Here is a 12656-nt window from a genome sequence, read left to right as displayed (position 1 = left end):
AATTTTTGAAGTTGCGTAATAATAATAATAAATAGAATATCACGTTCCGCGCGTAACATTTGCTAGTTTATTATAAAGATTAAAATAAATGAATAATATATATATATAATAATAAATGTAAATAGAAAAATAATGAATAAAAATAAAAAATTAAAAAAATAAAATAAAGTAAATAATTAAAGAATTCATCACTATTGTAATATTTATTTAATATTTACCTACAAGGAGAAATATTTTCCTTGGAAAAAAATGTTAAATAAAAATACTTTGTCACTGCGGGGACAATAAGAATGTCTTTGCTGAGTAAACCAAAATAAAAAAGAGATCTTTTATTAGAAAAAAGGAGAAAGAAAAATTCTCAACAGATCAACTTTCTCGAGAATTCTTTGATAATTTCAGCTCGCAATAAAAAAAAACGAAGAAGATGGAAGAAAAAGAATGAGGGAGAATATGAAGGAAAGAGACAGAAATAAGAAAAAGAAAGTTTCTCTTTTATCTTTAAAAGCATAAAATAGTAGGTAATCTAGTACCTGGAGGGCCATGGTGGAACTTGTCGTTGGATGAAGAAGACCCTCGCTTCCACAATCGAGTAAAATCGCACTTCCCGTACTGCGAGTGCCAAGATCGTCACAAGAACTCTCTTTACTTGCTGCATAAAAGTTTCCAGTTCCCTTTGTCTCAATATGATTGTCGTAGCGATATGATGCTTTACCCATGACACCCGAGACTGGCGGTGGTGGAGGTGGTGGTTGATGTTGTTGTTGTTGATGGTGATGTTGCTGCTGTTGTTGCTGTTGTTTTCGTGCACAATTTCGTGGACGACGACATAAACGGCCATAAAGTCGGCGAAAACTTCTTGCCAGAACATCACCCACTGTACTCAAATAGACCAGCATTAAAGGAATACCGGCGAGGGCGTAGACAATTGTGATTAATCTGCCCCAAACTGTACGCGGTGCGACACTCCCGTAACCTGAAACATTAGCCAAAAAAAAAGAAAATTAACAATCGAATTGCTGAAGTTGCTCTCGCTCTCTCTTTTTCTCTCTCTCTAATTTAATTAAAGATTTAGAATCAATTTTTTCGGTTCTAAATTCGAGCGGAATTTAAGAGAAATTTCACTACTGCGAATAATAGAACGTTTTTGTATAGTTGATTAAGGGAAAATTCATGGCGATTAAAATTAATTCAAATGAGGTGATAATTTTCGTTTTTTTTTTGCGAAAAGATTTTTTCCATTTTGAGAGAAATTTTCCATTTTTATTAAAATAATATTAAAAATTTTTATCGAAATAATTTTTTATATTATATTAAACTAGCAAAAATTCTAACTTTTTACTCGCACTTATTTAAATAAAATTACACAGTAAAAAGTAAATCTTAATTTAAGATCAGTTTTAAATTCAGCACTGTCTGCTCTGATGTTAAATCATACAAAATCCAGTGCTTAAATTCAGCATTGACTGCCTTAAAAATGTTGCATAAGAAAATTCTGAATTTTTCTGTATTTTTTGTTTGACTCATAAACTATGAAATTACCACAAATTATAATATAAAACATTCAATTTTTTCAATTTCTGACAATAATTTCTTTTTAAATAACTTAAATCTTGAAAAACTATTGTAAAATAATGACATATAAATTATTAAATTAATAAAATTTTACTTAAATATCTCAAAATTAATTTAATTTTAAAAGAGTTGCGTTTACAATTTTCATTAATAAATGAACTTCAAACGGTTTCAACTTGAAATTTTATAAAATTTCAATTTTAAATGAATTTAATTTGTCATTCTAAAGAACTTAAATTTTTGAAAAATTTTAATAATTCAAAGTCTTCTAAAATTAGTTAAATTTGTCAATATATATTTAATTAATTATTAAAAATAATGGATTTATATAGAAGAATTTTAGTTAAAAACACTAAAAAATTGAATTTTGAAAATGTTACAAATGATTGCAGAAATTCAATTACGTTCAAAAGTAATAAAACTCTTATATCACAAAATTCAATTATGTTCAAAATTAAAAATAAATCTTGTCAAAATCCCAATTATCTTCAAAAATAATAAAATTCTTCTTCAAAATTCAATTGTTTTTAAAAATTTTAATAAAATTTTTGTCAAATTTTCAATTATTTTCAAAAATTTTCTTCATTTCGATAATTTTCAATATCTCTATTTTAATAAAACTAATCAAAAGAAATCAATTATTTAAATACAAATTTTAATAAAATTGTACACAAACATTTAATTATTTTCATAAATAATAAAAAATTTTACAAGAAATTAATTATTTACCAATTTTTTTATAAGTTTTTTCTCAATAATTCAATTATTTTCATAAATAATAAAACTCATCGCAGAATTTCAATTATTTTTAATATAATTTTAATCGAATTCCTTGAAACATGTAACTATTCTTAAAAATTTTATTAAAATTCGTCAAAAGAATTTAATTAATTAAAAATTTGGTAATAAAATTCTTTATAAGAATTAATTTTTAAGAAACATTCAATTATTCAATAAATAATTTACTTTCTTATTTAAATAATTGAATTGTCGTTGAATTTTCTAAGGGAGCGTTCACAAATGATGTCACGCAATTTTTTGGGGTTTTAGACCCCCCCCCCTCCCCCCTGTCACGCAATTTCATGCAATTTTACATGTAAAAATAATTTTGAAGAAGTTAAAGTAACAATACCTATTCTTATAATATAAAATAATGATTTTAACACTCGATCCTCTTTAATTATTATAAAACATGAAGCAATCGATTACTCCGAGTCTTCGACTCGGAGTAATTGTTATCTTTATGTTTTATAACAATATTTTTAAAGTTGATTAATTTCAAAAAGGTTTGAATTTGAATGTTTTGAAAAATCTTAATTTCTATTAAAAAATAATAATAATTAAATATTTAAAATATCTAAAAAATAAATTATTGTTTTCGAATAATTTTACAATTAAAGATATTCGTAAATAAATTTAACAGAAAATTTTTTTCAAAAAAATTTTTCCATTTATTTTCTAAAAATTCAAAAATTTTCAGTTTCATTTTCAATTAAATTTTCTAATTGACAAATATAATTAAACATTTTTTTCTTTATTTTTAAAAAACTTTGAATTTTATTAAAACAATTGAAATTAATAAATAGAATTGATGCAAATTATTTCCTTATGAAAATTGAGAATTTTCTACAAAAATATTAAGAAACGGGAATATCTAATGTTTTTCTTCCCAAAAGAAAAAAATGAGTTTGTCAACAATATTGTTATTGAGAAATAAAAATTATGCATAAAATGGGTATATTTCCTTTTCTTAATCAAAATTTTTTAACAATTAACAATTTTCTAGTATTTTTTATAAACAAAAAGGAGAATAATTTGCATAATAATTTAGATTAGTCAAACGAAATTTGTTATAGAAGAAAGCATATAACAAAATGGGTATATTTTTTATTTGTTAATCATAATTTTTTTTAAATTTTCTAATTTGTAATATTATTTTATTATAAATCTTAAAAAAATACCTGCATATTTTTGATTTGTCAAACAATATTTTTTAAAGAAAAAAAAACAAAGCGTACACAGAATCTAACTTCAAACTGCGGACAGAATGAATGAAAGAATACGGAGATTAATATAGTTATTTATATTATACCTATTATATATTATATTATGTATAAAAAAAATTAGCTAATTTCATAAGAATTCAAATTATTATTTTTCAAAAATCTAAGTTTTTTTAAAATTTCTAATAATTAATTGAAAATGGAAATTTTCTAAAATTTCAAATTGAAACTTTTTGAAGTTCATCTATTTATAAAAATTGTAAACACAACTCTTTTAAAATTCAATTAATTTTGAAATATTCAAATATAATTATGCCTTAAATAATTTCCAAGTAATAATTTTATGATTATTATAGTTCATCAAGAATGAAGTTATTTAAAAAGAAATCATTGGCAGAAATAGAAAAAATTGAAGGTTTCTTTATATTTATATCATTTACTATTTTTCTATTGCTTTTTTTTAATATTCAACAGAAAATAAATGTATATCTTGAAATAAATAAATAATTATAAATATTATGCAAAAAAGTAAATTTAAAGTTAAAAAAAAAGTTGAACAATAGTTTTTGTGCTTTATTGGAAAATAATTATTTAAAATTCTAATGTTTAATTTACCAACGAAAATTGAAATGAAAGAATTAATTAATTTTCAACTTTTTTATCCTCATTACGTACTTTTTCCTTAAACTCATTATCGTTATGAAACTAAACTTTATTTTTCATAATTATGTGATTCAATATTTTCCCAGTGTAATTTAAAAAATATGGTGAAATAAAATTTTCCTGAAATTCAAATTTTTAATTAAAATTTCTAACAATTTATGAGTTTAAAATAAATTAATTTAGCAATAAACAAAGTAATAGTTGCAATTAATTCCTTATATTAATTTATAGGTTTAAATTTTATTAGAATTTTCGAGAAAACAATTTTTTGTTGTTGATAAAACTTTAAATAATAAAATACAATATATTGAGGGGTTTAAAAGAATAATAATAAATACTAAAAAAAATAAATACTAAATACTAAAAGTCTAAAAATAATAGAATTAAAAAATGTCAGGGAATGAAAATAATTAGAAGAGATTAAAAAAATTTAATTATATAATTACATATTCCTTTTAATCAAAGGGAATTAAGATATACACCAAGCTTTTTCTTTTAACGCGATATATCAAGTTTTAGAGGAGCATAAAAATTCCTCTTTTTCTATATAAAATTGTTAACGAATTTAAAAAAAGAGAAGAGGGAAATAACTGTGATTTCAGGATAACATACACTTGGGACAATATCCAATTAAAATTAGCAGCAATTAACAATAACTCGTTGATGAAACAATTTCAACCAATATTTTTTTTCAATAAAACGTATAGAAACATTTAATTTATTTTAATTTAGTATTAATTATTATTTTTTTGCGTATTTAAAATTTATATCTTAGATACTAAATTATAAATATAAATTATTATATAATTAATAATTCAATTAATAATTAGAGTAGGAACTAAACTTTCAGTACAATTTAAAAAAAAAAATTTCGATTTTTCGTCGTTAAAAGAAAGAAAGTAGCATTTTCACCCCTCTACTTTTTATTATTATTTTGGGTAATAGTAGCTTTTTATTCAATTTTTTTACCGCAATAACTTTTCCTATTATAGTATAAAATTTTTTTTCCTTACGTACATAATATTTATTAATTAAAAAAAAATTTTACCTATTAATAATAATGGAGTCTTGGAATTTACAATTCCAAGTAAAGTAACGCCAAACAGGAACAATTTCAAGTACAATATATTGATTAAATTTAAAATTCAAATCCTCCTTTTTTTCCTATCATATAAAATAAGGTAAAAAATGTTGAAAACCACTCGATTTGATTAAAACTGATGATTGATTTTTAAGTTAATTCTATATATTTTTATAGCTATAGTTTTAGTATATTTTTTAAAAAAAGCTTCTATTGGAGAAATTTTTTATTAATTAAATATAGTCAATTAAAAATGTTACATATTGTGTAAAGAGAGTCTTTTTTATTTGCTTTAAAAAAAAAGAAAAAGTTTAAAAGAAAAATTCGGTCAAGTATGTTTTTTCGCGAGAGAAAAATTCGTTCATGTCTCGCGAGTTATTATTATATCAAAGACTTAACCTGTGTAGATTGTAGATTTTTAAGAGAGCTTTTAAAAGTGGTAAGACAAACTTTTTTTTTCTTTAAAAGCACGTTAAGGATTTTTTTTCTTTTCATTTTCAAGTTCAGAAAGAAAAAATTATTATATCGTAAAGGTTTTGAATTTAAAATAATATAAATTTATACTAAATAGGGTCAGATGGGGTAAATAGAAACAAGGGGTAAATCGAAACAGTAGTTATTTCAGTTAAATCAAAAATTTTAAAAATAAATACGGCCTTACATCTTGAAGCTTATATCATCCCCAACAAGTTCTAAGTATTTTCCCATTTTCCGTTTGTCAATTAGCAGCAGTATATATCAAAATATTTCCTATTGCATAACAGATTGAAAATCAAAGAAGACACCCTTTCACTTTTTTGACTCGCATTTGGAAAAAAATAAAGTAAAAATTCATACTAAAATTTATAAATATCTCTTATTAATACTACAACAAAAATCAACTTTGAATTTTTCATTTTGCAAACTTTATTAAAAAATAGGAGACTATTTCTATTTACCCCTAAAAACTGGAAATTCGGGGTAAATAGAAACAGCAGAAATTTCAATAATATTTCTTATAATATAAATGAGAAAATTATTTCTATCACACTACAACACTATTTTCAGCATTATATATGAAAATGAGGGAGAATAGAAGAGAAAAAGAGAGAACAAACCTTTATTTGTGTAATGTGTTTCAATTTTTGCCATGGTTTATTTTTAAACTTATGTAATGCATTATTATTTATTAGTTTGAATTATTTTATAAATAACACAATTTTTTATGTAATTCTTTGTGTCTTTTAACATTTCCATGCTTAAAATTGATTTTTTCTTAAATTTTTTAAAGAAATAATGAACTGTTTCTATTAGAGCTGTGCAAAATAATTCGAACCGAACTGTTCGAATTTTTTCGCCTAGTTCGAATGTCGAAAATTCGACATTCGAGTTAGCTTAGTTCGAATGTCGGTTTTTCGACTTTCGAACTAGCCCAGTTCAGATGTCGAATATTCGACATTCGAGTTACTACAAAATTCGAACCGAACCGAGTTGTGTTCGGTTTTAGTAAGCTAAAATGTCGAATTCTAAAATTCGACATTTCAGTCGCCCAGTTCGAATGTCGAATATTCGACATTCGACATTTCGGCGCCCCAAAACGGAACAAAACTCGGTTCGGTTCGAATTTTGCACAGCTCTAGTTTCTATTTACCCCTAAATTTTTGCAAAGTTGAAAAATTTAGGGGTAAATAGAAACAGTTGATTATTGCGATTTAATGATACCTATATTTTTTACTTCGCCATAAAATTGTTCCTCGGAAGTGAAATAATAACTCAATACACAAAAAAACCGAAAGTATTCCGATTTAAAAGAAAAAACTTATGTTATTGGTCAAACTTAGCAAGTCTGTTTCTATTTACCCCAACTGACCCTATAGAATTTAATAAGAAATATAATTGAAAAATATTTATTTTAATAAATAATTCACTTCGAAAGATTAGAAATTATATTTCAAAAAATATTTTTTTATGGAAAATAAATAACATCACGCTAAAAAAAGTTCTACTAAAGTAGAGATAACAATCACTATAATAGCTATAAGTTTCACTGATTTGGCTCCATCGATAATCCATTTTCGCTGATCTAGCGAAAATGATATTTCTTGCGTTACCTTTTGAAAACAACATAACCTCAAAATAACACTTGAATGAAAACATTTTTAAATTAATGTTCAAAGCGTATATTTAAATTCTATTAATTATATTTTTTATATTATAACTAATAAAATGTAAAATTAGTAAATTAATACGTATTTAGAGGTAAGAAATGTAAATTTGACATTTGTGATTTTAGAGAAATTTCTATGAGAATGGTAAACTGTCAAATATTTTCAATATGGCTGACCAGTGAAATTCATTTTCTCTATATCAGAGAAACAGTTTGACTATACTGCATTGGAAATCATTCATTGAATTAGTTGAATAAATTCTTCATGTTATTTATTTTTGAAATTAGCTGTTCCCCACAGTAAAAATTTTTTTCCGTGATAAATTAATAAAAAATTACTATACCTACATTTAAATAATTATTTTATTTTTATTTCGTAACAATATATATTTTTAAATTAAGAAGAAATTTTTTAATTAAAATTTTTGTTTAATTTTTAAATTAATTCTTTTAATTATAAAAGAATCTCTCTTTATCCTTATTATTAAAATCAGACGTCTGTCTGTACATTGCTTAAAACTTCAAAATGTTAGCATGATTAGTTATTATGGACATCAGAGATTCCAAAAATATTCGTAAAAAATTTAATGTATGTATGTATGTATGTCCTAAAAACTTTGTATACTCCAATCACACAAAAAAACGTTAATTGATTTAAGTTCAACTCGGTAGGGTACACAGGAAAAAAAAAGTCTGACTCCGTTTACACCTTAAATTCAGCCCATGTATTTCACATAAGTCTGTCCTTGTTTAACGGGGCTGACTCCGTTTACATCTTAAATTCAGCCTCAAAAATAGGCTGAAAGTAAAACTTTTTTTTTAGTGTGTATTAGGTATTTACCCAAGGAAGGTTTATAAATTTACAGATTTAAAAAATATTAATTAGAACGGGAGATATTCACTTTTTTCAAAAAATTCAAAAATCGAAAATTTCCAAATTTTTTATTTTTTTATGGATTGCTTTTAAGGTTTCTATACTTGAGTATTACATATTTTTTTTAATATGTTTATTTAAAGTCGCTTTAACAACGTGGGTCATAAGCGACTGTTCATATTAACATTTAAATATAATTATGTTACAATAATCTTTACAATAGTAAAATACAGGAAAATTGAAATATAACAATAACAGTTTAGCTTTTTCTATAAATGGTTAAATTGTTTTTAATAAGTTTAAGGATTTTAAGAATTTAATTGTTTTTTCACAACCGTCAGGTGTATTAAGTATGTTTCTTAATTGCACTGGTAAATTTATAATGTTTCTTTCACTTCTGTAGTTGTTACAGTCTACTAAGATGTGTTGAACTGTAAGTAGGGAGTTGCATCTTGAACACTTATTTGGTTGTTCCTTGGTGATTAAGTGTAGATGACTAAAGTTTGTGTGTCCAATTCTAAGTCTGTTGATGATGGTTTCTTCTCGACGATTTTTAGGTTTAAATAGAGGTTGTAGAAAAGGGAAAATAAAAATAAAGGAAATGTAAAAGTGGAACAAGGCGAAGAAGAATGTTAGCGAAATGAACGATGAATAAAGTAAAAAAACAAATAAAAGTATAATAGAAAAAAGGGGAAATATAAAGAGGAATGTAAAAAAATTGAAAAAAAGATGTAAATTAAATAAAAAGTGGTGAAAGTAAAAATTAAATTTAGGAAAAATGTAAAAATAGAAGTAAGATTATTAATAATTTAAAATTTTTAATTAAGACGATATTTTATTTATTATTTTATTTATTTTTGTATTTTTTTTATTAATTCAATTTTTACATTTATTTTTAGTCAGATTTTTTTTTATTTTGTGTATAAAAAAGAGTAAAAATATAATTTTTCACTATTTCTATTCCGCAAAATTATTTTTTAAATTGTAAATTTAAGACAATATTTTAATTCAACTTTATTTTTATTTATTATTGCTTCCTCATAGAGGAAGTACCCAGGTAGAAATTTCAACTCTACAATGACTTGTCACTGGTTAGATTATCTGGCCAGTGACTGGCAAGTAACTGACCAGTAACTGGACAGTTTTCTGCTCAAAATCTAGAATAAAATATAATTTTTCCCGGCTCTTTTTTATTTTGTTTATAATTACATATTTATTTATATTTTTGTTTATTCAAATATTTATTAGTTCGATTTTTTATTTTGTACACAAAAAATAATAAAAATATATTTTTTCGATATTTTCATTCTAGATTTAAATTTGTAATGTTAAGACGATATTTTAATTATTACTATATTATTATCTATTATTCTTTACATATTATTATATTACTTATTATTATTTTATTATTCTTATTTATTATTATTTTTGTTTCATTCAAGTTTTAAATTTAAATCTGTTGACAATTTTTTTTCGATTTTGTATAGAAAACAGTAAAAATATAATTTTTTGTTATAAAAAATAAGAACAATTGTTTATTTATTTAATAAACAAATATTTTAAAACGATTTTTGTCATGTAAATGACAAATATAACTTAATTAATATAACTTATTTTGGTTTTTAAATTTACCGCTTTTATTTAAGTTGGTATTAATTGGCATATGGTTGATAGCACTGTTGTTGTAAAACACATTTTGACATTTTACAACATAACCTAAAAATACATTATATTATGTTCGTTGTTCGTTTAATATTCGATTATACAAACAATTGTCTTTAATGAACAAAACATTAAAACTTTAGTATTTCTCAATATCAATTTCAAGATTTTTACAGCGCAATTAATATTGAGTGTCAAAGTAATTTCACGATTCATGGGTATTGATATAAAAAGTAAATAATAAAGGAGAAAATTGAGTATGAAGAAAAATAGATTTTTTTATGGTGTTTTAAGCAAACCATTTCGAGGGGATTTTTATTGTATTACACAATGTAGCCGTACGTATATACACATATATAGTAGAGAGTAAACGTTATAAAGCACCGAAGCAACTTTTAATTAATCTACATTGTATTATCCACTCATGTAAAAGTGGATCTCAGTTTCTCTCGCTTCAAGAAGCGAAGAGCGACGAGCAAAAAAAAGAAAGAAATTACACATCGATTCAAACATTTCTCGAAGGCTTTTCCATAACAATGACGATGAAGGAAATATATAGAAAAAAAGTATATTATATCACATATCAACTTTATATATTAGAAAACAGATTTCTAGATATGGAACAAGTTCCTGAATTCGTATATTAGCATTGCACTTTAATATCGGGAGAGAAAAAGGAAAGGATAAATATTTAATATTCTATATAGGAGAGAGAGAGAGAGAGAGAGAGAGAGAGAGAGAGAGAGAGAGAGAGAGAGAGAGAGAGAGAGAGAGAAATGGCTCTTTGCTAGAAAAGAGTCTGTAATTTCGTTCTCTGTAACGACAGAAAAAAAAGAACTTTTTGTGTTTATTGGTTAAAAAAAAATACTCCTCTGAATGACCGAGTAATCTTCCGACGTCATATATTTTGCCTCGCGTTCGATAAAATTTACAATACAAATACATGTTTGATTTAGATTGATGTATTGAAATGTAAAATATGCTTTCGAAACTTTATGCCTGATATCTCTTTTTCCATTAAATTTTATTCTGACAGATCCATTTCAATACTCAATTAGAATGACATTGTTTTAACTAAATCGTTGTGGCGGCAAAAAAAAAGGAAAATAATCCGTACGCGCGTTTTGGTTTATAAATATCGTTTTTTTACAAAATATCTTTTTTATAAATATTTCGGCAAAAAAAAATACTAGAATTTTCGCAATATGAAGAGAACACGTAAAGAAAAGGTCTGAAAGAGATATCCATAAAAATATTGTTGAGCAGAATATTGTTGTGTTATCCAATTCAATGGAAGAGACAACTTTCAGAATTTAAGCACATTCCATATTCAATGGATGAGGGAGCCATATTATATTGTTGAATCAAATATGGATTTGACATCCATAGGCATGGTTGGGCTTACAATTCATGCTATGGATTTTCACATATGGCTGCCTCATCCATATAAACTTTGGTTGGGAGATCCATAGTTAGTTCAAAATTTCGATACATGTTGCGCTCAATTCATTATCATGGCATCCATTTAAAAATGGTCGTCTCAATTTGTCCGTCGCGTCGGTTTCCTGTCACGTCTATATAATCACGTTGTGAGTTTATTGTGTATAAATAGTGTTATAATTGTTTATTATTTATTATTGTTATTGTCTATTGCTGTTTATGTAAATTCATTTTCATGAAATATGTGTAGAGTATATAAGGAATATTATATGCTCAAATATTGTAGTTGCGTGTATAGTGTAGTAAATAGCGTTAGTGTTTAGTATGCGTTAGGTCTAGGGTTCGTGTCTCCCCCATCGGTTAATAATTTATTTCGTAAATATGCGGTTATTCAATAAGTGGTGTGTATTAATTAACAAAAATGTGTATAAAATATCTCAAGTGACATGGAATTTAATTAATTGAGTGATTCAAATTTTTTTGTTTCCCATTTCCATTACTATGGATCACCCAACCATAGATCTTTTGCTGCTCCAACAATATACAGCCAGCCATAGAATATGGATGCAGCAACCTTAACTATGGATGTCCCGTATTTTTCAATATAATATGGCTGTGATATCCATGTATCTGGATGTGTCAACTATTCCTTTTTCTCCGTGAAGAAAGAAGTTTTATTCTTTTTTTCTATAGGGAAAAGTTCCTCTTGAATAATAACTGTCGCGCAGCTTTAGAGGAAAGATAAGATATTTGTCAGAATGAAATGCACGACCGTTGCTTTGGGAATGGTTGATTCTCCTCTTTTGGTACAGTAATTTAATATGCAGGTCATATTCCCAGAGAAGATACATAGGATAAGGTAAGCAAGTGACCTCTGTATATACACGTATCTGTGTTTTTCTTTTTCTACCATTTGAGAAATTATCTTCGTTTTAAATAAATATTTCCTATTTATCCAATTATTATTTTTACTCCAATCGTTTTTGGATTAACTATTGAAAATATACATAAAAGTTTTTTTTACTAATTTCTATTTACTGTGGTAAATGCGGTCCGACGTTGTGTTTTTATTTAGTAGTTATTTTGTTTATTATAGTGGCTATATATTTAAAGATTTAAAAAATAACAAAAACAAAGAGTGTAAAATGGAAATTTTTTAAAAACATTGAATACAAAAATAAAAAAAAAAAAAAAAATTTTTCTGTAAATTTTGTA

General features: G+C 24.6%; 1 protein-coding gene across 7 annotated transcripts in view; it reads right to left on the bottom strand.

Moving 5' to 3' along the window:
• The window catches only part of LOC122499052, a 174458-nt gene that overhangs the window by 13135 nt on the left and 148667 nt on the right, over positions 1-12656 (bottom strand). For all 7 annotated transcript variants that reach the window (XM_043607111.1, XM_043607109.1, XM_043607116.1 and 4 more), the window contains exon 5: positions 531-973. In XM_043607111.1, coding sequence (XP_043463046.1) covers positions 531-973 — 443 coding nt within the window. The remainder of the gene's footprint in view (positions 1-530; positions 974-12656) is intronic.

This window comes from Leptopilina heterotoma, unplaced genomic scaffold (assembly GCF_015476425.1).
Source record: "Leptopilina heterotoma isolate Lh14 unplaced genomic scaffold, ASM1547642v1 Lhet_163, whole genome shotgun sequence".
NCBI classification, from domain to species: domain Eukaryota; kingdom Metazoa; phylum Arthropoda; class Insecta; order Hymenoptera; family Figitidae; genus Leptopilina; species Leptopilina heterotoma.
This window is presented reverse-complemented; position numbering and strand designations above follow the sequence as displayed.